At 37.1% G+C, this 27,667-nt stretch overlaps 1 protein-coding gene across 1 annotated transcript in view; it reads left to right on the top strand.

The window, feature by feature from the left end:
- Positions 1–27,667, top strand: part of KHDRBS2 (KH RNA binding domain containing, signal transduction associated 2) — a 638,752-nt gene that overhangs the window by 400,788 nt on the left and 210,297 nt on the right. The window contains exons 5-6 of the mRNA XM_003404411.3: positions 5,348–5,475; positions 11,479–11,677. Coding sequence (XP_003404459.1) covers positions 5,348–5,475; positions 11,479–11,677 — 327 coding nt within the window. The remainder of the gene's footprint in view (positions 1–5,347; positions 5,476–11,478; positions 11,678–27,667) is intronic.

Here is a 27,667-nt window from a genome sequence, read left to right as displayed (position 1 = left end):
ACCAGGCATGATGTCCTTCTCCAGCAGACAATGCAAACCATTAATGACACTACGCTGTGACATCCCATTATCTCCACCTACATACTAAGACTATGCCTGTCCCAAGAAGCACATATATCACATCTGAGCCAGAGCACCCTCTCCCTGGACAGGCTAGAGATAGGCTGAAGAAGTATTTGTCTCTGACTTTGGGTTCTTATATTCCATGCTGACCAGTCCCTTCCATATCAGTTAGCTTTTGCACAAAACAAAACACCTCAGTACTTAGTAGCTTAAAGCACCAATTTATTATTCTTGTCCCCTGGTTCTAAGGTTGACTAGATGATTCTTCTGGCCTTCACTAGTTTGACTGGAGCTGGTTGGCCTAGGATGGCCTCACTCACATGCCTGGGAACACAAATGGTATGGCCTGGAAGTGTAGGATGACTGGAACCTCTCTCCACACGGTCTCTCATCCTCTGGGAGGCTATCTGGAGCATCTTCACGTGGTGCCATAAAGGTTTCCATTGGCAAGAAAGGGCAAATCTCAACGAGCAAGCACTTTTTAAATCTCTGTTTTTATCACATTTGTTGTCCTTTTGGCTAAGGCAAATCACATGGTCAAACCCAGAGTCAGTTGTAATATGGCCTATCCAAGGTTATGCAGATAAGTGAACTTGAACAAATTGGGAATAATTACTACCACGTCACCCAATTAGTACATTCTCCACGCTTCTCCTCCTTCTACTTTTGGGTCTCTTTTTTAAAATAATTAAATAGTGAATAAGGCCACATCCATGATTTACATTTTCTGATTCTTGCATGAAAAATATTAACACAATAAAGTAACCAAAAAAAAAAAAAAAAACCCTACTGCCGTCAAGTCAATTGCAACCCATAGTGACCCTGTAGGACAGAGTAGAACTAGCCCACAGAGCTTCCAAGGCTATAATCCTTATGGAAACAGACAGCTACATCTTTCTCCCACAGAGTGGCTAATGAGTTTGAACCACAGACCTTTCGGTTAGCAGGCAAGCACTTAACCACTGCACCAGCAGGGCTCCTTATAGGATAAGTTATATTTTTTAAAAACCAGTTACCATCAAGTCAATTCTGACTCACGGACCCCTTGTGGGTCACAGTAGAACTATGCTCCATAGGGTTTTCAATGCCTAATTTTTCAGTAGATTGCCAGGCCTTTCTTCCAGACATCTCTAGGTGGACTAGAACCACCAACTTTCAGTTAGCAGCTGAATGCATTAACTGTTCGCACCACACAGGGACTCCGTTTTTTCATATATTCAGTTTCATCTGCAATTTTTTGATTCTTAGTTCAGCTCTCAAGTGTTGCCAATAATGATTCTGCTGTTTTTACAAACCATAAGGACCCAGAGTTCCAACGGGTCTTCCTCAGGTCAGGAGCTGCAAAGATCCCCTTTCAAACATGGGAAAATTATGGGACTGAGTTTTCGTTTTGATGCTGGCTGGTCAGTTCACACAAAGGTAAAAATTCACCATATCCCTGATCTTAATAAATAATAGGCATATTTATTATTTAGTTTAGTTGTTGCTTGAATGTAAAAATTAGATGGTAGAAATTGAATAATATTTGACTTGTCAGAAACTATAATTTTCTACTGTATGGCTTTTCTACCAACCAACTATATTGAACCTATTATCACTGTAATCAGTAATCAGGTGCTAAAGAGGATAAACATGAAAGCAACATGCTAAAAATAAGAAAATAAATGCTTTGGAGTGACTTGTACTTTTGCTTGTAATCAAGGCAATTTCTGAAACATAAAGTGAAGCTGTGTGTTAGAAGCATCAGTGTAGGCTGGAAGCATCCCTGCTATTTTCTAGACAGAGATGTGTGGGTGAGAGTTTACAGTCTTTGCTTGATTATTATTGTAGCACCCGTATGCAGAGCTAAACAAGCCTCATTTGGGGCAGATGATATACTTGTTTTGGGGACCCACAGCTATGACTCAAATGCCATTTCTGTTGACCTGACCTCTGCAACTCTTCCTAGCCTCAACTCCTAAAGACCTCTCTTTGCCATTAGAAAAATCCCATCCTAAGGAAGTAATTTCAAGGACTAGAAAATATATCGATACGTTTATGCATTTGTTCATAGTAGGTGTGTAACTCTCATATTTCTTTTAAAATTAACACAGTTTAAGACTAGTTTTGGTTTGGACTATAGCATATCAGTTTAGACTTTAAAAATCATAACTGAAAATAGTGAGTTTCTTTGTTTTTTTATGCACCTCTAATTATTATATAACCAAACTGTTGATGATAGATTTTTTTTAAAGTGATGTCTTTAAAAACAATACTTTTCATTTTTTTTTTTCTATTTCTGTAGCTTGGCCCTATTTAAATAAACCAAAGGATATTTTTTATCATTTATTTTTCCACATCTAATATTTAACCATGTGACTCGCACTTAGAATTATGAGTGGCAGAAGCACACCAACCCATCCTTGTCTCATTCAATTTTTTTTGTACTTTTATTAGATCATAGACTTCTTCAAGACTCACTTTCAGAATAAAAATTTTGTCATTAAAGTAACATTAAGAGTTTTATTGCCCTTTTTTATCTCCAAGTATAAGAGAGCCTGGTTTTGATGATGAAATCTTGTCTCATTCTTGGTGTTCTCTTATCCATCCACAGACTCCATCTGTACACTTTTACCCATGTCCATGACTTGCACTACATCTCCTTCCCTTGAAACTCCCAGATAGAACTCTAGAGTACATTATCTCTTAAGCACCAGACTTATACATTCCAATACTTCATTCACAAATCACAAGGAATTTAAAATCACTGATTACATATTTGTCTTCTCCCCTATGATGTAAGCTTCTTGAAGATAGAGGTCTGTCTTCTTATTCTCTATACCCTGTGTCCTAGTGCAACACCAATTATTTGTTTGATCCTGGGTGGCTATTTAGTGAAATGAATAGACAGGAGCCACAAATATATATTCTTCAAACTGTAAGTTTTGCATTTTGTTACACAACAAATCACTGGGTTGCAAAGGCTAACCACTTATTATCTAGAGTATTGCTGGTTCCATTTCTGATCAGAGCCAATCTAGTTATCACAAATATTCCCATGAATAGTCTCAAGTGTGATGAACCACTTAGATCTCATTGTAGTTTCTTCATTGCAATAAGGGAAATGCATACTCCTTCTTTTCTTCATTCATTTGTTGTTATTCAAGGGGGACTTTGTATGTTATGATATAAATGTCTTCCCCTCAAACTCACTTGATACTCTCCAGTCCATTCATCAGTTTCCACCAAAGTCAACTTCCTAAAGAACAAGGTGGGTTATTGCAATCATCCATCTGGGCCCCTTCAAGGTCATTCAATTGTCCTTAGAAAGAATACAAACTCTTTATTGTGACCTACAAAGCCAACATAATTTTTCCCCTACTTATCTAGCTCATATCAGGAATTTTTCTGTCTGTACAGAATACTCTCCAAATGCCCACTTCTCTCCCTAGTCTACTCATTTCTCAGCTTAAATGTCACATTCTTAGGGAGGCTTTCCTAGATCCATAGAACATGTTAAGTTCCCTTCAAACATTCATTTAAAACCCTGATCCTGTGAAGTACTTATCCTATCATGAGATGAACAAATCTGTCTTGGAAGAAGTACAACCAGAATGCTCCTTAGAGGCAAGGATGGCAAGACTACATCTCACATACTTTGGACATGTTGTCAGGAAGTATCAGTCCCCAGAGAAGGACATCATGCTTGGTAAAGTAGAAGGTTAGCAAAAAAGAGGAAGACCCTCAATGAGATGGACTGACGCAGTGGCTGCAACAGTGGGCTCAAGCATAAAAACAATTGTGAGGATGGCGCAGGACTAGGCAATGTTTCATTCTGTTGTACATAGGGTCACTATAAGTGGGAACCAACTTGATAGCACCTAACAACAACAACAACAACAACAAAGTTTATCAAAATTTATATGAAAATATGTTTTTAACCATTACAAAAGAACCAGTTGGTTTAGACTTTAAATTGTAACCACTTCAGTCTGCTTCACCATAGCCAGAAAGAAAGGGTCAAATCCATGAGGGCAAGATTGGGTCTTTTTTGTTTTTTATGATATTCCTAAAACCTGGCACAATGCTTAGGCAATAGTGAGTACTAAATGAATGAATGAGTGGATTCAGTCTACTCTATTCTCTGGAAATATTTAATTATATAACAGATTGCAGTGATTTCTCCAGTAATAAAAATCTTCTTGGCTTTTCTACACATTCAAATTAATATTCATAATCACCTGATTTAGCACAGAGTACAGCGTACATGGTCTGTATGGCAGATGATCACCATGCTTGGTAAAACTAACTTTATAACAAAATTGAGTATATTGTAGTGGTGACTTCATGGTGCCCAGATCAACTGATTAATTTCACTTAAACATACATTTAGAAAAAATAATATAATCAGATTGGCCATTTGGCAAAAATATTCTATTACTTGATTTTGTGCTATTCAACCAGATGCGTGTTTGTAGGCATTTATGTGTATGCGTGTGCATGCATGCACGTGTGCCCCAGGGTGTGTTAGTAAAAGAAGTAGCAAATAAAGCTGGTGCTTCCTTTTTGAAGGTAGCATTTAAGTTTAGTGATCTAATCCACTCATTGGTCCTATTGAAATGGCTGATGTATTTCCACACTGATGATGGCTAAAGATAGTCCCCTTGACTCTGTTTCTCTGGTTGTTACTGTGAAAGTTGCCCTCCACTCTAGCTATCACTTTCCATAGGCACAACACTAGTACACAGAAGATTCCCTGTTTTTGTCTGTTGCTCATCAGGTTTATTTGTTTGTATTCCACAGCTTCCCAGTTGTCTGAAGCTATGTCATATCATTTGTATTTCATTATAGTTTTAATAGGAGCTCAGTATCTGCCTGGCCTTGAGAATATCCCTTTTCAGTTTATGCATCAGGAGCTGTATAGGTTTCACGCAGTCATTGATAATCTACACATATTCATCTCAGTGAATGCCTTTTTCTGGGACCCTCATTTTACAATCATAACCTTGGTATATTCCAAGCTCTTGTTCCTTATTGCTATCTTCTCCTTTCTGGCTAACACATCAAGTGATATCCCAAAAAATCTAATCCGATTCCTGTTGAGTACTTCATTGATAAAAGAAGCAACTTCAATTTCTCTACATAAAAATAAATATTTAGAGTATATACACTTTTATACCATTTTAGATTTTCGTATGCCAGACTCCAGAAAATAAATGAAAATATTTCTTCCTTATTTGTATTTTTTCAACTCCAAGAACCCCATGTGCATTTTAACTCGCTGGGTCTTATTTTTTTCTTCTAGGATTATAATGATGAAATTCGTCAGGAACAACTTCGTGAATTATCTTACTTAAATGGCTCAGAGGACTCTGGTCGCGGCAGAGGTATTAGAGGAAGAGGGATCAGGATAGCTACCACGGCTCCTTCAAGGTACATTAGTTCTTACTCTAAATTAACAGCAAACAATGATAACCAGTCTTTGCTGTGTTTTTCTGTGTCAGTATCACAGCTAGAAATAAAGAACAACATTAGCAACAATAAGCACAGTAAAAACAATATCGAATGCTTAGACAGCATGTAAGAGCTTTAAATGTATTAACTCATTTAATTCTCACAACCACCCTAGGAGGTAAGTATTGTTTCCAAGTGAGAAGTCCAGGTGTAGAAAGGTGTAGGGAATTTGCCTAAGGTCACACAGGGTGCCTGATCTGACTACAAAATTCTGGCTTCCCAGTTTGAGCCCTTACCAACTACTCTAAGAAAATAAGAGCAGGGAACCTGAGACTTCCTACTTTTGGGTTCTATCCCCAGGACTAGATCACACAGATGATATAATCTGTTGCCTCATTAAACCAGGATGACCTTTCAAAAAGCTATAAATTTTGTCTGTGCCATAAGTGATCCTTGAATTCCTATTAGATAGACGATAGGTAGAGAGGAAGAGAGATAATATATATGCCAGCAGTCCAGGAAGCCAGAAGCACGTTTCTTTCATGGCTGGTGGTAAAGATCCTTAAATTTCAGATACATTTGACATTGAAATATCACTGGTGACGAATCCGGTGATCACAGATTTGATTTTTTTCACTTTGGAAAGAAATTGGAATCTTTCTGTATGAAAATTGTTTTGTAGGATTCCAAACTTGTCAAGTTTTCAACAGAAATCATGGTTTGCATAAAGGCTGAGTAAAAAATACTCATAACCTTCACCACAGACTATGTGATTTAGTCATTCTCTTCACCCAATTTCAGTTGGCCTTTAAATCTTCAGAGGACATAGATCTAGGATGTTGTTTCATATATTGTGTAGAAATTGTGTTAGGAGATGCTCAGATACTTTTCAGATTCAATTTGATTTTTAGATTATGTCCCAAATATTTTCAACCACCACTGTCCAAATACCATTGTTTTTAACATTAAATCATAACTACCTCAAAAAGTTCACATTTGTCATGATAAAAAGTTAAGGATGGTCAGTTTTCAAATGAATTATCAAGGAAGTAACTATCTAAAGGTAGAATATGGCAATTCCAGAAATTAGATTTGACTAAAGGAAAAATATCTGATAATGTTCTAGATTTTATTTTTATATTTTATCTTCAAAAAATAGATACATCTTTCTAATTCTATGAAGGGTCAATTGTTTATTGCTAAGAATTAATGTGACATAACATGGCACATTTTTAAGGCCATATCGTTTTATGGAATCAGTCTTTTATGAAATCTTGCACATTTCTAACATCATTATGATCAGTTGTGAGATGGTGTCATTGTAGGCACTCTAAATGGATTAAATCATATGGGTTAAATCAGATGAAATTGCCAGTTTTATAGTTCAAAAAAAGGCCAGTTTTAGCAGTGTGATATGGTATAACCTAAGTGTATGCCAGTATTTAGGATGCTTACAGAGAGGATGAGTTTATTCTATATTTCTTGGACTTTTGAGAGTGTAAAATAATTGTATTAGTAGGTTTTGCTTGGTTAATGATATTCTATAATGTAATATTGCATTTGTCATATTCGAATTGACCATATAAGATTTCGGTAAAGCTTTTATTTAATATGTTTAATAATTTAATAAACCATAGTAATTACAGTCTACATTTTAAATATCTTCTTAGAAGAAAAAATTGATCAAAAGCTTTTGGTTTTAATATCCCCTACATAATACAGATATGGTACTGCACATGTAGCAAAGAGAAAGGAAAACTAATGTTGAAAATCAGATCTCACTTTTAATGCTGTATTGACATCATTAATGGAATTAATATTAACGGGAAGTAAATGGAGTAGAACACTGTTCTCTTCTGTTTCAAACAACATGATGAAATGTATCTACCATTAAAAAGGAATAAAGAAATACCTTCACAAAACAGAAAATCATATTGATCAGAAAACTCTTGAAAACATGAGTTAATGGATGCTAATTTGTACATAAAATTTATGAAATAGGATTTTATTTCATTATTCAATTACACTTATTCAAAAAGAATAGTGTTTGGAACATTTTAAACCCTCTGTAATAATTTGTTAAAAAAAATATTGAATTAAAGGAATTTAAATTTCAATCAATGGATCTCTGATAACTATCTAATCTCCCAATTATAATGCATACCAGAGAATAAAACATTATACCTGTGCATTATAATAATTTATATTACATAATTGAATAATTAAAACACATGAAACATGTCATGCTACATATATGTTGCAGTGGGAGGAAGTGGTGGGAAGTAAAACTCTACAAATTTTATTTGCCACAGCAAGAACTAAAGCATAGAACTGATGGAGTTCATTAAAGATGGAAGTAATCATATTTGATTCTAAGAAAAGCTTCTAAATCATCATGTGGGAGACAGAAAAGAATTAGAGCATTAGAGTGATAAAGCAAGAGAGACAGAGAGAGAGACTTGACTCATGGCAGGGAAGACACGAAAAGTCATGTCCATTACCCAAAATAAACATGGACACATTTGGTCTAGCTAAAGGGTGTAGACAGGTAGGGACAGATTAGAGATTAGAATTTATAGGAATTAGTGCTCAATTAGATGTTGGAGAAAAAAGAGTGGACCAAGAAAAAGACAACGCTCTAGTATCTACCCTGGTAAAGAATTGACGATACCGTCAACTATGATTAGATGGGGTATCAATTTAAATGAAGAATATAATTATTCCTATAATTAATTTTAGCTCCGCAGATTACAAGTGTGACCTTGGGCACGTGACTTGTACTTTCTGTGCCTTGTTTTCTCAACCTTAAAAATAGCTTGGAATTGCCTACACAGCATATTGTCCAGATTTTTAAATTAGTTGATGCATATAAGCAATGGTTCCCAAACTTTCACACTGGAATCCCCTGGGGCTTCAAAAACTATTGATGTCTCTATCCCTCTTCCAGAGATTGTGACTTAATTGGTCTAGAGTGTAGCTAAAAAGTCGGTGGTTCAAACCCAGCAGCCACTTCTCAGGAGGAAGATGTGGCAGTCTGCTTCTGTAAAGATTGTAGCTTTGGAAACCCTATGGGGCAATTCTAATCTGTCTATAAGAGGTGCTATGAGTGGAAATTAACTCAACAGCAAAGGTTTTGTTTTTGTTTCCTTTTGGTTTTGGTGTTTTAGAATGTGGCCTGGACTTTAACATTTTTAAAAGATCCTCAGGTGATCCTAATGTGTAGGCAACCTAGGGAACTTTGGTATACAAGACATAATCCAGGACATGACACGTGTTGTAAAGCAAACAGATAATGGCCACCATTAAAGGTAAGGACCTCAATGTGTAGCCAAGAAAGAAAGCAAAAGAATCAAGGACAGAAATTGAGGACACCCTCATTCCAAAGTGGACCGATGAATAGAAGCCAAGGAAGGAGGCTGAGGAGAGAGAAAGAGAAAGGACGAAAAGTCATAAAACTCCAAAGAAGAGGTCTTCCAGATGAAGACAGTAGTCCATGGTGTTCTATAGAACAGAAGAGGTACCGTCAAGTGTTGTTGTTAGGCCATCAAGTCGATTTTAACTCTTAGTGACCCCATATGACAGAGCAGAACTGCCTCTTGAGGTTTTTTTTTTAGGCTGTAATCATTACAGGAGGAGTCCTGGTGACACAGCACTCAAGTACTTGGCTGCTAACCGAAAGGTCGGTGGTCCAAGCCCACCAGCTGTTCTGTGAGAGAAAGACATGGCAGCCTACTTCTACAGAAATTATTGCCTCGGAAACCCTAGGGACAGTTCTACCCTGTCCTATAGGGTAACTATGAGTCAGAATCAACTGGACGGCAATGGGTTTTGGTTTATCCTTTACAGGAGCAGATCACTAGGCCTTTCTCCTATGGAGATGCTGGGTGGCTTTAAACCACCAATTTTTCAGATAGTAGCTGAGCACTTAACCATTGCACCACCAGGGCTCCTTGCAGTCAAATAAGGACTGCCAAAAAAAAACATTGAATTTGGAAATCAGTAGGCTACTGGTGGTCTCAGCAAGAGTATTTTTGACAGAGTGGCGAAGGCACAAGATCACATTCAGTTGAAGGATGAGCAAGAGGTGGAGAGTTAAAGGTGAAAAATGCTCTTTCAAGAAATCAGGAAAATAGAGGAAAGAGTGTTGTGTTGGATATGGGCAGGGACAGTATCCTAAACAGATGAAGTGAACCTTGAGTTGAATGGAGGACGGTGTAATAGAGTGAAAATTCCAGGGAAAGGACATAGCGTGTAGGAGGTAACGAGTTAGGTTCAGGAGACAGATTTACTGGGGCTGTGTCTGACTGTCAGTTGGTAAAGGGACAGGATGCGAAATTACATTTGATGTGAGAATTATATAATTCTAGAGCTGAAGAATTCTGAAAGATTTATAAATCTGCTTTGACTGTTTATGAAAAAGAAACAAACTGAAAGCCTACCTTAGACCTAGGGAATTACAATACTTACCCGTAATTATTCATTGGTACAGCCAGAACTTGTGATAATCAGAATAGTTAAAAGTAGGGTGGCCCTATAATTTATTATTCATACATGGACACTTTTGAGAGTGCTAAGATAATAAACCAAAGAGGAAGCTAGGACAAGAGGTCTAAACCAGAACAATCCTGAGCAAACTTGGATGTATGCTCACTCTACTTATGAGCAAACAGATAAGTACTTGCAGGTGCAGTGAAGGTAAAATTGGCCTTTATATCCTTTTTTCTTTTTTTTTCCACAGATATGTTTTTATATTCTTGTAATAGTATAGAATATCGTATTTCTAACTGCATTGTACTTGAAGCAGGCACGGACCTTCAGTCTTTTGTATTTTACCTTCTCCTAACCTAGAAGAGTGTCTGTACACATTAGACTCACAATAAGTTCACACTGAACAGGTTTCTGAAATCTCTCTATTCATCAGCTCCCTAATCTATTTAAAACTTTTAAAAGCTTTACGAGCATTCTTACTGTTCGCTCGAAAAAGCTCATTTTCTGCAAGCAATAAAGAACCACTTGACTGCTATTCATAGCAGAAAGCATAACCTACATCCCCTATATGTGAGTACAGCCAAAAAGTGTGATTGTTGACATCCCAATGATCATCATTTTCTCCCAAAGCTTTACTGTTCCTGCTGAAAGCAGGGCTTTCTGGAGGCCAACCTTTCAGACATAATAAAAAGTGAAATAACTGTGCCGTTGCCCACAGACTTCAGACTAATACTCGACCTTTCCAAAGGCCTCGGAATACCATAAAAGTTGGCCGCAACCATTTGATCTTAGGCTTTCAGGCAAGTTACTTTTGTGTCAAGCACTGCAGTACGGGGTATTCAGTCTATTCTTTTTATTGCAGTGTAATAATGTATTCCACTAGAGCCATGGCTACCGTAGTATATTATATTGGGCACTGTGCCAGCTAACAGGGTTACATGCATAACAATAGATCAGTGACAATGAACTGAGATTTCAAGCGACCTCAAGCTTAAGCCACAATAATAAACAGAATGAAATCACCGTGGCTAGAGTTCCACATTTTACTAAAGTGCAGACAGATCATTTTTTGGTAAATGACAGCCTTGCACATCACTGTCAATAACCCCAGCTTTGAAGAGAAGAAGACATATAACAGCTCAGTTTCATAGATCATCAGTGAGTCGTGTATCAGATGACCTGGGTTTTCGTGACAAATCTGGAGTATACCCGCAGCATTTATTTATTTACTTTTTGCATTAGTTTTTTAGTTATATAAACGAAAGTATCAAATAGTTTACATGATTTTCATGAAAACTAAGTCATAGTATTTATAAACTCTATTCAGCTGTGGAGGTCAAAACACTTTACATTCTAAATAATCTCAGTTAAATACATATATGCATAAATAAATGTGGATTCCTTCCCACTGTTTGTGAGATGAGAGCTTTATCTGTTAAAGTCCTTTTTCTGTCCTCACTCGTTTTTCATGTGTATATGACCTGTCTCTCCTAGGGGTCGTGGGGGTGCCATTCCTCCTCCCCCACCACCTGGAAGAGGTGTTCTCACCCCACGAGGGACCACAGTGACCCGTGGAGCTCTTCCAGTGCCCCCTGTAGCGAGAGGTGTTCCTACCCCAAGAGCTCGGGGGGCACCAACAGTGCCAGGATACAGGGCACCTCCTCCTCCAGCCCATGAGGCTTATGAAGAATATGTAAGTACCCTTGAGAAATCAATCCTTAGGAAGAGTTAAACTGACTAGTTAACAAGCTAAATCTCAAAGATATTCATATACCATGACCAAAGAAGAAAATGTTTGTTAGAAAGAAAAACAAATGCAACCAGACTTAAAGCAGTGCGTTTAATTGAAGCATATTTGAAAATACCTGTCACGTGGCAGGTGTCGTTGTTGTTAGCACCAGTGAAATGGCTTGCATAAGAATAAAACTACACTGAGATTTTCTTATCTTCAGAAGGCATGATTAGATTTCAAAATAAATAATTATGAATGTAATATAATACAGAAGATTCTCCTAGGACATATTAAAGACTAGCATAAAACTTACTCAGAAATATTCGATAAATATAATATTATATTATAAACTTTGACAATGATGAGAGGCAGTGTGGCTGTTCTTTCATTTAAATATCCTTACTTTCTCTTTCACTATTGGAGATCTGTTATTGGCAGATATGAAGTTTCTCTCTCTCTCTGTATATATATATGAACCCTGGTTTTGCAGTAGTTAAGAGCTCAGCTGCTAAGCAAAAGGTTGGCAGTTCAAATACAAAAGCCACTCCTTGAATATCTTATGGGGCCTTTCTACTCTGTCTTGTAGGGTTGCTATGAGTCAGAATTGACTCGACTACACGGGTTTGGTTTTGTTGGTTTTGTTTATATATATAATTATTTATCAGATTATATATATGTAATCACATAAGAAATGCAGTTTCTCTAAGCATCCTCCCCCTTTCTCACCCACTAAACCTCTTGGGTGTCTTGTATTTCTGAGCACCCTTTGATCTTTCATTTAGATTGTCACCATTCCACTGACTGTGTTAAAGTCCATATGTCCATTTGCCCTACTAGATTATGGAGCCTGTAAAAAGGGACTGTTTATATTCACTTGTGTAACCATAGGATAGCCTTTGTAAATGTTTGTTAAATTAAAATGATGCAAGCCAGATCATCTTCCTATGAAACAGATTCATTTTTCCATCAATCTCTCCACTCCACCTATCCCCTACTGTAGGTATTTGTTTCACTGAACCATCCACAAACTTGCTGTCTTCTTAAATGTCCTCTGTGAATTATTACTTATTAAAACATAAGCTCTTCAAGGACATATACAGCCCTGTGCTGGACACTCAAAACAAATAAAAGTTTTATGGGACTGGTTGCCTTAATAACCAAGCAAAACTTAATTTCAAAGTCAAGTAAGCATAGTGGATAAGTATCACTAAGAATACACTAATGCTTAGAATATGTTAGTTTTTAGAAAATAAATTTGTTAGCTGCTGTTGAGTCAGCTCCGGCTCATGGCAACCTTATGGAAAACAGACTAAAACGTTGCCCTGTCCTGTGCCTTCTTCATGATCACTGGTATGTTTGAGACCATTGTTGCAGCTATTGTGTCAATCCATCTCATTAAGGGAAAAGTAAAAACCACAAAACCAAACCTGTTGCTGTCAAGTCAATTCTGACTCATAGTGACCCTACAGGACAGGGTAGAGCTGCCCCTATAGGGTTTCTAAGGCTGAAATCTTTACAGAAGCACACTGCCACATCTTTCTCCTGTGGAATGACTAGTGGGTTCAAACTTCTCACCTTCTAGTTAGCAGCCAAGTACTTAACCACTGGGTTATCAGGGCCCCTTTTAAGGGAAAAATATTATTGCTTAAATGGAAAACATTGACTAAGGTCTGAAGGAGTGAAGAAAAATTATGAAGTATAGAAATCCACTTCCCGTGGAAAAGGTAAAACATATGTCTCTGAAGTATCTTTTATACAATGTTAAGGTATTTTTATTTAAAATCTTAGAAACTCTGAAATTTGCCAAGTCAGGAGTGAAAAAAGCATATTATACCCTGTAAACCAGCCTACAAGCCTAAGAACATAGGACTCAGCCCTGGTTCTGACATAATTTCCTGAATGATTTGGGGGAAATTATTTTAAATCTTTGTTACCTGAGTTATAATAGCTGCAAAATAGTTATTTGTTAAAAGAGTGAATGAAAAATTCACAAGAGGCATGATGGGATTTTTTTTTTTTTTTTCTGAGGAACCTTCTAGTTCTACAACCTTTAGGTGTATATTATCACTGTGGGGTTTTCTGACTTCCTAAGAGGGGTTTAAGCATTCACGTAATTTTCAAAAAAATTGAAAAAGAAAAAAAATTTTTTTTTTTCAGGTAATTGTGTCAACATTTCTTTATATCAAAAATGTATACAGCATTAGAAAATAAGAGTAGCAAGACAGAATTGTAGCCCTTCACATGCATTCCAATTCATAGCAAATAAATCACTGGACTATAGATAAGAGCTACAGAAGCATGAAGAGTTTATAAGAACATGAATTAAAGGGCTATATTCTGAATGGGTAAATCTAGAAGGGAGGTGGTTCTTAGAAAAAATAGAAGAAACTATTTAAAACCATGTGTCTTAGGGTTCTCTGGAGAAACAGAACCAGTAAGATAGATATAGATAGATGATTGGCACTAGATAGATAGATAGATGTTAGATAGATAGATAGATAGATGATAGATAGATGGATGGATGCATGGATGGATGGATAGATAGATAGATAGATAGATAGATAGATAGATAGATAGATAGATAGATAGATGATAGATGATAGACAGACAGATAGATAATTTATTTTTAAGACATGGCTCCTGAGATTGTAGGGGGGCTGGCAAATCCAAAATCCATAGGTCAGACAACAAAATGAGTAAAGAGTGAGGGAGTTCTGGCAAAATATCTATTAATAGTCTGGAGCCAAAATACACCCTAGGGAAACCTCTCTTTTTGCTCTTAAGGCCTTCAACTGATTGGATAAGGCCCACCCACGTTATGGAAATTAATTGGCTTTACTTACATTAAAGCCAACCAATTCAATCCCATGTAACTACCATATTTTTCTCAAATAATACACCCACATTATTTCTCAAATAATGTGCCCACACATATAATATGCATAGCACAGCTAGGAAAATAATATGCAAGAGGGTTGCATGGTTGGCAAACATGCGTTATTGGCATAAAAATAGGGTCCATCATAACAGAATCTAGACTAGTGTTTGACCAAACAACTGGGCATCATAGCCTAGCCAAACTGACACAGAAAATTAGCCATTGCAGCACATAATCTGAAATTTTGACTTAGATTTGAAAATATCTAATCTCATTTATTCATTCACTCAATCATTTACTGAGCCTCTATCCTATCTCAGGCACTGTGCTAAAGGTTCTGGAGATATTGCTGTGAACAAAACAGACCAAGCATCTCCTTTCACAAAGCTTACATTTTAGTGGGAGGAGTCAGAAAACAACAACAACAAACATATATAAATAAATGAATAAAGTAATGCCAAGTAGAGATAAGTGCTCTGGAGAGAAACGAAGGAAGAACACTGACGGAGAATGGGCAGTTGGGGAAGGTCTCTCTGAAGCGGAGACTTTTAAGCAAAGGCCTGAATAACATGAGGGACGAGGCCAAGGGCTATCTCTGGAAAGAGCATTTCTGGTAGAGGAAACATCAAGTGCAGTGCTCTGAAGTGGAACATATTTGAAATATTTGGGGAACAGCGAGGAGGATGCTAAACCCGGAATGGAATGTGCGAGGAGGAGATAACGGATAAGGTCAGAGGAATAGACAGGTCAATTCATGTTGCTGTCGGAGGATTCTGAGCAGTGGAGTGGCAGGATCAGATTTATGTTTTAAAATGTTCGCTCTCTGTATTGCATGGAGAATAGAATACGGGAGGTAGGCTCAAGCAGGTGTGCGGGGAGATCACTGAGTAACTCATTGCAATATCCCCCAGGACATAATGATGACTTGCAGGAGATGAGAAGGTCAGATTCTCCTGTACTGAGAAGATAGGTCTATAAGGATTTGATGATGGAATAGGTGCAGAATGTGTGAGAAAGAGAGCAGTGGAGCATAATTTTGACCAAACAGCTGGATAAATTTGAGACATCCTTATTGAAATGAGGACTACCACAGGGGGTGTTGAAAGTTCAGTTTGAGTTCCTATTGAAGGTGATAGACTTTCAGGCAAGTACGTTGTGTGGCTCACTGGACAGGATGTGGACTTTGTAAAAGACAGAAGCATCCCCAGGTTTGAATTCCAGCTCTGTCACTAGCTGTGTAACTTTATGAACACGTTGAGGCTTGTATTTCTCTGCTGTATAATGGTGGTAATAATTTCAGCCTTGCAAAATGTTATTGAAGATTAGAAATAAATATGCATAAGCCCTTAAAACAGAAGCATGCATAAATATTTAGAACATTGTAGGCATTAAATAAAAGGTAGCTATTACATGAAATTGATCTTATATATTTCTTGAATTTCTGCCCAGAATAAACTATAAATCCTGTGAAGTCACAGATGTTTTTGCCCACTTTTGTGAATTAATTAGGCATTAATTAATTGCAAATAATAAGACATTTGAACTTGTTATAGTAAAATAAAAAAAGATTGGAGAGATGTTATATGAAAATTGCTGTTACTGTTAGCGGCTCTCAAGTCGATTCCAACTCATGGCGACCCCATGTGTGCAGAGTCCAACTGCTCCACTCAGTTTTTAAAGTTGTGGCCTTGCAGAAACAGATCACCGGGCCTGTCGTCTGAGGCACCTCCACCAATCTTTCAACTACTTGTACCACCCACGAACTCCATGTTATAGGAAGAGGTCATGAAATCCAGTAATAGGAATGCTTTCAGGCCTTAAGAAACTCCTGGACCAAGGAACTAGAAAACTGTCAGGAATTTTTCCTATATTTTGCCTCTTTTCTGATATTTGATTTTTATCTACAGACTGGGTTTTTTGGCTTCTTTTTTTTCTGATCAACATGGCTCAACACATGATGGAATATGGCCATTTGGAAGCTGCTGAGTTTATGTGGGCTGGGTCTAACCAACTGCAGGTACTGACTGGCTGACTGGCTCTAAGTGTTAATCCAAAACCCTGTGTGGGAGAATAGTATTCACCCAGGCTTGTCAGGTGTTCAGCACTAATTAGTCACTTACGGCTATACAGCAGGAGTCATTTGAAATTAGGTCTGAGATGTACTACTGTCAACCACCACCAGTGGTGAGTGGGGTAAGAGGAAAGGGCTCATGATACAAACATGGTTATTGGAAACCTAACCAAAAAGATAATATGTGGAGACACCAGTGTCCAGAGAAGGAGAAAGTAATATGAGCTTGGCAAACCAAACCAAACTAAACCCACTGCCATTGAGTCAATTCCAACTCATGGCAACCCCATGTGCTACAGAGTGGAACTGAACTCTGAACTGAGCTCTGTACAGCTTCTTGGTTATAATCTTTATGGAAAGAGATCACCAGGCCTCTCTTCTGCAGCACTTCTGATGGGTTAGAACCATCAACGTTTCAGCTGGTAGCCAAAAGCAGACCATTTGCACAACCCAAGGAACTATGAGCTTGGCAGACACCCCAAATTTTATCTGCTAGGGTATAACATATTATTGATAATGTGAAAAGCTTTACAGATACTGTTTTTAAAAACTCTGTTATACTGTATTTTTATTTAAACATGTAATATATTTAATCAGTTTTTTCAATGAAAGTATACAGAGTTTAATATATGGATGCTTAACTGGTGGCGGGTGCTAACCAAAGGGTCGGCAGTTCAAATCCTCCAGACGCTCCTTGGAAACTCTATGGGGCGGTTCTACTCTGTCCTATAGGGTCGCTATGAGTTGGAATCTACTCGAAGGCGCTGGGGGTTGGGTAACTGCTGGCAGCATTCTCTGAAATAGTAGCAAACCCAGATTAACCCTCAAGAGCTACTCCTCTCTGCTCTAGTTTTAGGTTATTGATTCCTCTGTAAGGAGTAAGAAAAACAAAAGTTTAAGTGTCTCAATAACAAAATAATAGCAGCATGCTGGGTTGATGGCAAAAATCTCAAAGGAGTTCTTTACTTTCAGATAAAATTTCTTAGAAAATGTTCCCTTTATTATAAATGACACTGTGAGCCAATTCACTCTTCAGGCTTTTCTTTCTCCCCCGCTGAGTCTCAGCATTGTTTCTGATCCCGTAGAAGGTATACAGGTAATCAAATCCACTCCTTGCACAAGCTTGCCTGACAAGAAACATCTTACTGTAAATGAGATTGCTGTTTAAAACAATCATTAGTGTTAGCCAAGTCTAAAAAAAAAAAAAAAAGTGAATTTTAGTTTACTTGTTTCACATTCTAATCCAGACTTTAAATATCTTAAAGCTTGCTTTCTCTGACCTTCTGCTAAGAAGGTCAGTGATTTACATTTTACAGATCCATCATCATGATTGAAGTAGATTTGGGGAATTGAAAAGCAGATTTCAAAAATCTCCCATGCAACAAAATGTTAAGCTTATCAGCTCTACCAACGGTTATACATTAAAAGAGAATAAACTAAAAACATTTGAATCCCTACTAGGTTTTGTTAAAAAAAAAAAAAATTTTTTTAAACTGTATATTAATTCAGTTAATCCCAAATAACACTATAAACTATTGTTGATTTGAATATTTGAGCAGATAAGGAAAATGAAACTTGAAATTGAGACTTGCAACTGGTTTTCTGACTCCAAATCCTCTGCGTCTGTCATACTGGGCTTCCTCTCAGTAAAAAAAACCCACTCCTCTCAAGTAAGGAGCCTTAATATTATATCCTAGATAGCACTTGTCTCACAGAGACTTCACACAAGTACATACAGATCATTTTTACTTCATACCTCCCATCCAGATGGCCAGTGTTTGAATCCCCTCAGCAATATTTAGGACAAATGTCTCCCAGCCCCTACAGCTAACCTCCAACTACAGAGAACACAATACCTCCAGAAACTGAGTGCTACGAATAGAAAAATGTGGTTAAGGAGACGTTGTCTCTACTCTCAAAAGCATGCCACCTAGTGGGGAAGACAGAGTTCATCAGACAATTAACATGCAATATGTAATTGCTCTGTAGGTCTCTTATCTTACTTTATCCTCTAAGTCGTTTTTACTTTTATCTTCTCCCACTTACAGTATTTCATACACCCTGAAGGCAGAAAGTATTTCTAAAATTTATTTTTATCTTTGCAGAAAGTGCTTGGCAATAGCAATTAAATCGAACCTACTTGTGATATTGTTGAAATGACATTATGCAAACACACACTCGCATACATATACATATTTTATATAAATAGTAAATAGATGACAACACAAAAAAGCACATATTAAGTGCCAAATAGAGATTGTATGTGCTACAGTAAAGGGAAGTATCATTGATGGCTACAAATGTTTCATAAAAGCCCTAAGAGGGGAGGGAAAACATCAACAGCAGGCCGGGATGAGTAGGTGGAACTGAGAAGTGGAGAGAAGAGGGAGGAACCTCCACGCTAAAAGGATGAGCAAAGCAAAGGCAAGAAAAAGGACTTTCAAGTCAAATCTGAAGAATTTGGGAGTATAATTGGATGAAACAGAAAATTCATGAAAAAAAAACAGTGAAACAAATGAGGAAGAGGGAAATGGAGTGGGCTTACAGATGACCATAAAGGCTGAAGTTACCACTTCGCTTATTATAATAAAAAGCCAGCTGAAGGTTTTTGAGCAGAAGATAAACTAAGGTTTTAGAAAATTTTATAAAACTGGCTCGTCTAGGGTAGATTGGAGAAGGGAGTGAAGAAAGAGAATTACCAAACTAGAGAAGGCTGAGGCTTACCCAGATGTGATCTTGGGTATGAGGATAACAGTGGGATTGAAAATTATCAACAAAGATAATATTGAAGATTAAAACAATAGGGTTTGATGACAAGTGATTGTGCAGGACTGAGAAAAGTAATTGAGGCTCACTCAAGGGTATAAGTTTGAATATTGGGGTAGGGATGGGACAAGAAAGAAGCAAGGACTCTAGAGAGAAGGGAAGATAGGCAGTGAAATATTAAACTTGAAGCTGAAGAAGCTCTTTTCCAAGGCTCTGGGAGAAGCCTTATAAATGTGCTCACATGGCCATCTGTCTCTGTTGCAAAAGTAAAATGTTTTAACTGTAATCGTTCTCTGCATTCTCATATTCCGCCCGTTACACTTCCCCTCGTGTCAGGTCATGTTACAGCGGATGTTACGGATTGAATTGTGTCCCCCCAGAATGTGTATTGCAGGCCTGACCCTTGTGAATACATGCCTGTGAAGGCAATTCTGCTTGCAAATAGGTTTTTCTTTATGTTAGTTAGGTTATGCCCAAGTAGGCTCGGTCCTAAACCTAATCACTTCTGAGTTATAAGAAGAACGTAACAGACACAGAAACACACACAAGGGGCAGACAGATGCCAAGGAGCTCCAGGGGCTACAAACAAGGAAGAATTCCTCCTATTGCTAAGCCCTGATTTCAGACTTCTAGCCTCCAGAACTGTGAGAAAATAAATGTTTGTTCTTTAAGGCCACCCACTTGTGTTTTTCAATGTCATTGTTACAGGATCACTAGGTGACTGAGACAGTGGGCATAGCTCTTCACGCAGTTGTGCTGAATGGAGTACCTGTTAGAGATTCATTTAGTTTAGATTTACTGGAATATTTTTATGTGTATAATTTAGGTCCCTGGGTGGTAAAAACGGTTAAGCGCCCCACTACTAGCTGAAAGGTTGGTGGTTTGAACACATCCAGGAGTGCCTCGGAAGACAGGCCCAGTGATCTGCTTCTGAAAGATCACAGCTTTGACAATTCCGTGGAGCCGTTCTACTCTGCACACATGGTGTCACCATGAATGGAAATTGACTAGAGGGCACCTAACAACAACAACATTCTGTTACTCTTATCATCTTACCTGGTGTCGTGACACAAATATTTATGGTCAAAGGTCTTAGTGCTATTTGATCGTGAACTACAGCCCTGGCACCTAAAGTAGATGGTTAGTGGAGGAGAAACAATGATGGAATTGGATTGGGCCAGAATCTAGTCTGTGCAACACTCTTCCGTATCATTCAGAAGAGCTGTAAAAGAAACTCGGTAGATGTGTCCCCACTTCGTCGATTTGACAAACAATATACTAACAGCCTATTAACATAACCAGTAATGAATTGTGTAACTGAAAGAAAAGTTTCAAAGCTATCAATCACATTTTTTTCTATCAACCATCCTAGAGGGGAAAAAAAAAAAAACAACTCAATCCCTCTATTCCCTTTAAAAAATATTATAAAATCATTGTCATATTAGAAGGTTGTCAATGATTATGCCTTGAAAAAAAGGGGAAAAATAAAATATAGGGGTGGGTCAAACAGTTAGTTAATAAAATATCGTGTTGTTTCTCTGGATTTCGTGATGTATGTAGTATATTCAGCTTTTAAAATTTTTCAGTTGGACATAAAAGGACAAATACTGTATGATCTCACTTATTTGGAATAGGCAAATATATAAAAATCAATATGTATGGTTACAGGGCAGGAGGGAAGGAGAAAGAGAGTTTTCCTAAGTAACTAAACGCTCTAAACACTCACTGGTAACTCACACGTTAGTGTAACTAAAAATAAAAAAATAATAATAAAAAATGGCACAAAAAACAAAAAAAAACCCATAGGTACACAAAGCAGTTTCTAGTTTCCAAAGACATAGATCCAATTTATTTTTAAATTATTTCATATTCTCTCCAATATTTAGTACCAAATATCAATGACACATACCTCATTGCAACAAAGCAAGAAGAGATGTAATTAAAATTCAGTTCAAGGCTACATGAGAAATTTTGTCCCGGTATAATCAATCATGTTAACCTAATTTATAAGATTCATTTTGACAAATTTTTGAGGAGCTTTTCTTCTCATCAGTCTTAACTAAGCCTTTCGGCATTCCAGCCCATCCTATCATCTAATTCAGACTCTGAGGCATCCTTCCAGTAACAATGAGAGAACTAGAAAATTCACTGGTAAATCAATAGTCCTTAAAAGTTCCATAAATGAGTTCAGGCTGCCAACCTTCAGTTTCATGTGTATGGAACATTTTTTGACAGGAGAGGGAAATAAGTATTAAATGATAATTGAAATCAATTCTTGTGCCATTTTTGTGGAAGGAAAGATTATGAGCTTGATCTATAATGCATTTTGAGGGGAGCCACGTGCTGTGGCGTTCTGTGTAATAGCCAAGAGCGATCACCCAAAGAAGGGAGATTTTTATTAGAGTTTCCAGATTGGATATTTGTATTCCATTAAAGATTCTTGTTTGAGTTTCATGCTCTAGTCTCCTCTTAGTAGAGACTAATTTACCAGAATGCATTGCAGGGTTTTCTTTATTGAAATGTAACTAACATTTAAAATAACCAAAACATGTGAGGTTAATGAAATGTTTTGTGAAACTCTAGGATGATTGTAACACTAGTGTGGGTCAAACATTCATAGAAAGTTAGTGGTATTTAAGCACTATTAACATATTAAATTATTTCCCAAGATAATTTAAGATGGCATTTTTTATAATTATGTGTATTTTTCCCTGAAGTTCAAGTTTGAATGAATCACCCTTCTTCTAGCAACATGTTTTTGATTTTTAAGTCATTTCAGAACAGATGCAGATTCTTCTGTTGGCCACAACACACAGGATTGTATCCAAACCTATACCTTATAATTACCATGATGACTAACGGCTTTTGTAACACTTACAAGAATGAAAATAGGTTCCCACTTTGGGCCTTTTTGAAATGGCTGCTAGTGGCTGGGAAGTATTGTATCATAAAGCATTTTAAAGTTTTCTCTAGGCTTTGCTGGAAAAAAAAAGTCATGATCTTTTTGCAGCATCTGCCACTGACATGGGGGGAGGAGAGTGGTGGCAAGAGTGGCACTAACTGCCATCTCAGCCTTAGAGAGTTCTGCCATTCTTTTGTTTTTAACAGTATTAGGTTATGTTCTTTTTCAAACCCTGGTTAATATTCTTGACTTGAGAATTAATACTGGAAGTGAGTTCACTCTTATTTTATTTCCATAGATATGTTCTAAAAGGCTGTAAACCAAAAGCCAAGCCCATTGCCGTCAAGTTGATTCCGACTCATAGCAACCCTACAGGACAGAGTAGAACTGCCGCATAGGGTTTCCAAGGAGCACCTGGTGGGATCGAACTGCCGACCTTTTGGTTAGCAGCCATAGGTCTTACCACTACGCCACCAGAGTTTCCCAAAGGCTATTCAGGGTACAAATTATTAGGTTTTATAACACATGTATTTTCCTCTGTGTTGATTCTAATTTTGAAAATTGTATCCCTGCTGAAAAATCAATACCCCGTATGGGGTGACAAATCATACCTAAGAATTTAACATGCATTCCCTTTTTTGCTGGTTGAAAACACTGTCCAAATGGTTTTGCTAATGCCACCCTTATAATTTATCGGCAAGGGAAACTTAATTCAAGAAAAATTGCCTAAGTAGTTACGTTGCCACTGGCTTTTGCAGAAAAACAAATAGCAATGGTTAAATAGGATTGAGTCCTTGTCCACATTTTGGCCCTCTTCCGTTGTAAATTTCTCTTTCAGTGGAAAACAGAGTCTGCTAAAGCTTTCCGTCAGACAAGAGTCCTTGTGATTATTTTCTGTTGTATCTTTGGAGCCAAAGGCTTTTACAGGGGTAGCTACAAATATTCTACGCAATAACTTTTAACAAGCTCAAGATTTGAATTAAAACTAATTTCTTGTTTCTTTTCATTGTCAAAGATGGAAAAGTGAACTTTCCCTTTATATAAAATTCTTATGGATTCACTTTCACAGAGGAAGGAAATCGGAAGCAAGTACAGAATATACCACTGATACCAAAGCCAAGAAAACCAATCCTTTGCCGTCAAGTCGACTCCAACTCATAACGACCCTACAGGACAGAGTAGAACTGCACCCATAGGGTTTCCAAGGAGCGGCTGGCTGGTAGATTGAAACTGCCAACCTTTTGGTTAGCAGCCGAGCTCTTAATGACTGCCCCATCTGGGGGCCATACCACTGGTTGGCTTATTATTTTTTAGATTCCTTCAGGTGTGTTGATATTCATCCTTCTGCACAACCTGTGAAATAAACATCCATGTAAAGTCAGGTGTTCTCTGTTTTACACTGTTATGGGTCCTAACAGAGCTGAAAAGCTGCAGATACGGCTGGTGTGAGTACTAGGTAGAAGATTGAGGATGCTCTAAGATGAGCAATTTGTTCTTTTCAGATGATCTTTCTTTCTTCCTCTTGGCCTTTACAAATAAGCCTGAAACCTTCCCTCCTTTCCCTATTCTTGGTGTAGGCAAAAAAAATTCCTCACATGACGTGATTCACAGGGATTGTGTGTCATAGAGAATGAGATTTCACTTCTAACGCCGCGCTGATTTTTCTCTGTGCAGCACTACTGATGTCGTAAACTACTGGAAAATAAAAGCTAATCCCCTTTGCCTATACTCTGTAATTTCTGGTGGTCGCTTACATTTCAATATTTTTTATTAAGTAATATAGCTAAAATTTATGCCTTGCAGAATAATGAATAACCAGTCAAAATAGTAACTGGTACCCACAGCAGATGTATTCAGCATGAGTACAGAGCACCAGTTGGTGTCCGCTCTCCTTGGTCAAATCTCAGATCCAATTTGCTGGTACCTGAGCCATACTGATTGCTAAATGTTGGACTATTTTTTATAGTGAAATTGTGATAAAAATACAGTTTAACAGATTTTTCCAAATAAATAAATTAATTCAACTAATCTTAGATGTTGGAGGATTCCTGAGCCAAGCCATTGGGACAGTTATCCAAGCCAGATAGATAGATGGGTGTGCTGCGCCAACCCCTCATTTGGTCACAGTTAGAGTTGATGGCATTTGTGACTTCAGAATTCCTGCCTGCCATCATGTTGAACTTCATCACTGTCTCTTTCCTCGTCTCCCCATCTGTTCCACATCTGTAGAGACTTGGACATAATTTAAAGGACATGACCTTCGCTCTATCGTTTCCGCAGAGTCTCTTGAATGCAAAAGAACATCATGTATTTTAGACGTTATAAAGGGTCTTATCCAGTCCACTACTTTATTTTAATGTTGAAGAAATTAAGGTTCAGAGAGTAAGTGACTGAACTGAAGTCCCACAGCTGGTAATGCCAGTCATAACTTTCCTGACTTTCTCTGCAGCACTCTTTCTAATAGATACTACAAAAGAAAAAACAAATACACTCACTCATGTGTTTTCCAAGTAACTAGACTTATCATCTGGTACCTATATGGGGCTGAGTTTCAAACTTTTCTAAAATTTACAGAGAGTAGGCCCAGAGCATGACATGTGAGGTCTGAGCCCTCACCTCAAGTAGATCTACCACTGAGGTTTGTGTCTTTCAAATTTCTTTTGCTGTCTTGTATATACACTTGTTAGAGATCTGACAACCTTCTAGAATCATACACACACATACACACCCTCCCTATTTTACTTGTTTAGTTACCTCTGCTCCTAAGGAAACAAATGGTTAACAAGAGCATAAAGAAAAGAGGGAAACTCTAGCTTTCCTTTACTTATCAGAATAGATCCTTCTTGGAAACAGGATTTGTGGAAGTCTTGCAACTATATCCTTCTCCCACTTTCTCTCTTACCTGCTTCTTTTGAAGACTGCATCTAGCAGTGAGGATTTACAATTGGGAAGACCAGGAGTATCATTTCCTATAATGTGACAAACATACTCTGGAGGTAGGAAAAGGTTTTGGGAGATAACTCTGGGGATTTAGTAGGTACAAAAATAGATGCTTACTCGTTAAGCAAGAACTGACCCCATCTGTGTTTAAACCAGATTCTTGGCAAATTTGTGTATTCTCTTTTACATTCCAAGTGTAAAAGCAGTTTTTTAAGCAGTATATTTGCTACAGAATAGAGTTACACAAAGACACAAATATAAGGAAACAAAAATATATTTAACTTCCTCTAGTTATCATTTAAGATGTTTTGTTTTACAAATTAATATATATGCATATATATATACATGTTGTTAGGTGCTGTTAAGTTGATTCCAAGTCATAGCAACCCCATGTGACAAAGCAGAACTGCCCCATAGGGTTTTCTAAGCTGTAATCCTTATGGGAACAAATCATCAGGTCTTTTCTTCCTTGGAGATGCTGGTGGGTTTGAACTGCCAACGGTTCGGTTAGCAGCCAAGCACTTAACCACTGCGTCACCAGGGATCCTTATATATTTATACATATAAATATATATACATATTTTTTACATAAAATATGCTCTCGAGATTTAAATAATAGAATATGATAGACTTCATATGTAACTTAGGCAGCAAATATGGCTCTGAAATAAATCTACCGAAGCCCCTTCTTCCCAGAAAACAACTTCCATTAAAATTACTTCTCAAACCACCAAATTTCATGAGACTATACTTTCTTTTTCCTATTCTAAGCTCCTTACCAGGCAATTACAACACCACAATTTCATCGCCACAACTATCTTAAATTCTGACTCTCCCTATTGACCTATATGTTCCAGAATCTCCACTTATTTGTAGACCTTTCTATGTGCAGAGTGCCTTTCTTCTTGTATCCTTTGTATCTAAACCTGATTTTATCAAGCACCTTTCAAACCAGGATTCCCTACTGATTTGCCTACTTCTGTTTAGCTGAAACTCAAAAATCTAAGTCATCTTTTCTTCTTTCTTTGCCTTGGTTCAAACACTAAATTCAAATAAATTTTTTGAAAATGTTAAATTCATCTTACTATTCCATTGTTAAAAAAAAAAAAAAAATCAAATCACTCCCCATTAGCTACAGGATGAAATTCTAGCTTCTTAATTTTACTTACATAATCTTATGGAAGATAAAGATAAATGCTTTCATTTTAAGAGTTTACTATTAACAAATGTATTTTGTTCTCAAATGAGATTTTGACCAAGAATAAACATAAAGTGGATGAACAAGAGAAAATTCCTAAATGTATATAGCCAATGCAGTTAGCAGCAACCTTATAATTTTTAGTTTATTAATATGTATAATATATATAGGACGATTTTATTCCATTCAATTTAATAATGATTGAATGTCCATTCTATATTATGTTAACTTCCACCAGCAGAGGAAATGGGGGATAAAAAAGCTGTCACATTTATTGTCCATTATATGCTAGGTCTTTTACACCCATAATTTCACAACAGCAATAAAGGGTAAGAGGTATAATCCTTCTTTTTCCATTAAGATATTTTGGGCTCAAAGACTTAGATAAATGTATCTGCCATGTGTCTAATAACAAAGCCAGATAAGTCTGCCTTCAAAGTTAACAACTTGTTGAATACAAAGATGTAGAAGGCAAAGTCCCTGGCGTTAAAAGGGCAACATGTAAGATACTTGCACAAAAAACCAAGCTCCCAAGTACAGGACAGAATATAATCAGTGAGAATGAACTCTAGACTTCATTGTTAGACTTATGCTGATGTTTACCTGACCTAACCTCACAAATTGGATGTAAAGTAGTAATGGCACCAACTGGAAATCCTTTTAAACCATGCACATCTGTATGTTCTTGACTGGCTTTGCTTCTACTCACAAAGATTGAAGAGGTGATTAGGTCCACTGCTACCTATTTGATATAGAGAAAATATAGAAATTTTGGGAAAAAGCAATCAATAAACTTTAATTTTTTGTAGTCAGGGTAAGGAAGAATGAAGCAATTAGATGCATAATCAAGTTCTTTGGGGGCCTTGAATATTAAAAGTCACAACTAAAACAATATTAGTAATAGTAATAATGACACTAATAATAGAAGCAGCTTATATAAATTGAGTTCTTATGAGTCAGACACTATGTAAAGTTCTTTACCTTCAACATTTAATTTTACAACAACCTTATTATGTCGACTCTTTCCCATTTTGTAGTTGAGGCAACTGACGTTTAAGGAAGTTAACTAACAGGTCCAAAATTGCCTAGCCAGTAGTAAGTGGTAGAGCCAGTATTCTTAAGGTTGATTTTAAATATGGACTCAATTTATCTCCTTGGCACCTCTATGAGTTAAGTACTGTTACTATCATCATTAT

The sequence above is a fragment of the Loxodonta africana genome, chromosome 1 (assembly GCF_030014295.1).
Source record: "Loxodonta africana isolate mLoxAfr1 chromosome 1, mLoxAfr1.hap2, whole genome shotgun sequence".
Taxonomy (NCBI): domain Eukaryota; kingdom Metazoa; phylum Chordata; class Mammalia; order Proboscidea; family Elephantidae; genus Loxodonta; species Loxodonta africana.
The sequence above is the reverse complement of the archived record's forward strand: the minus strand, read 5'-3'. Positions and strand labels throughout refer to the sequence as shown.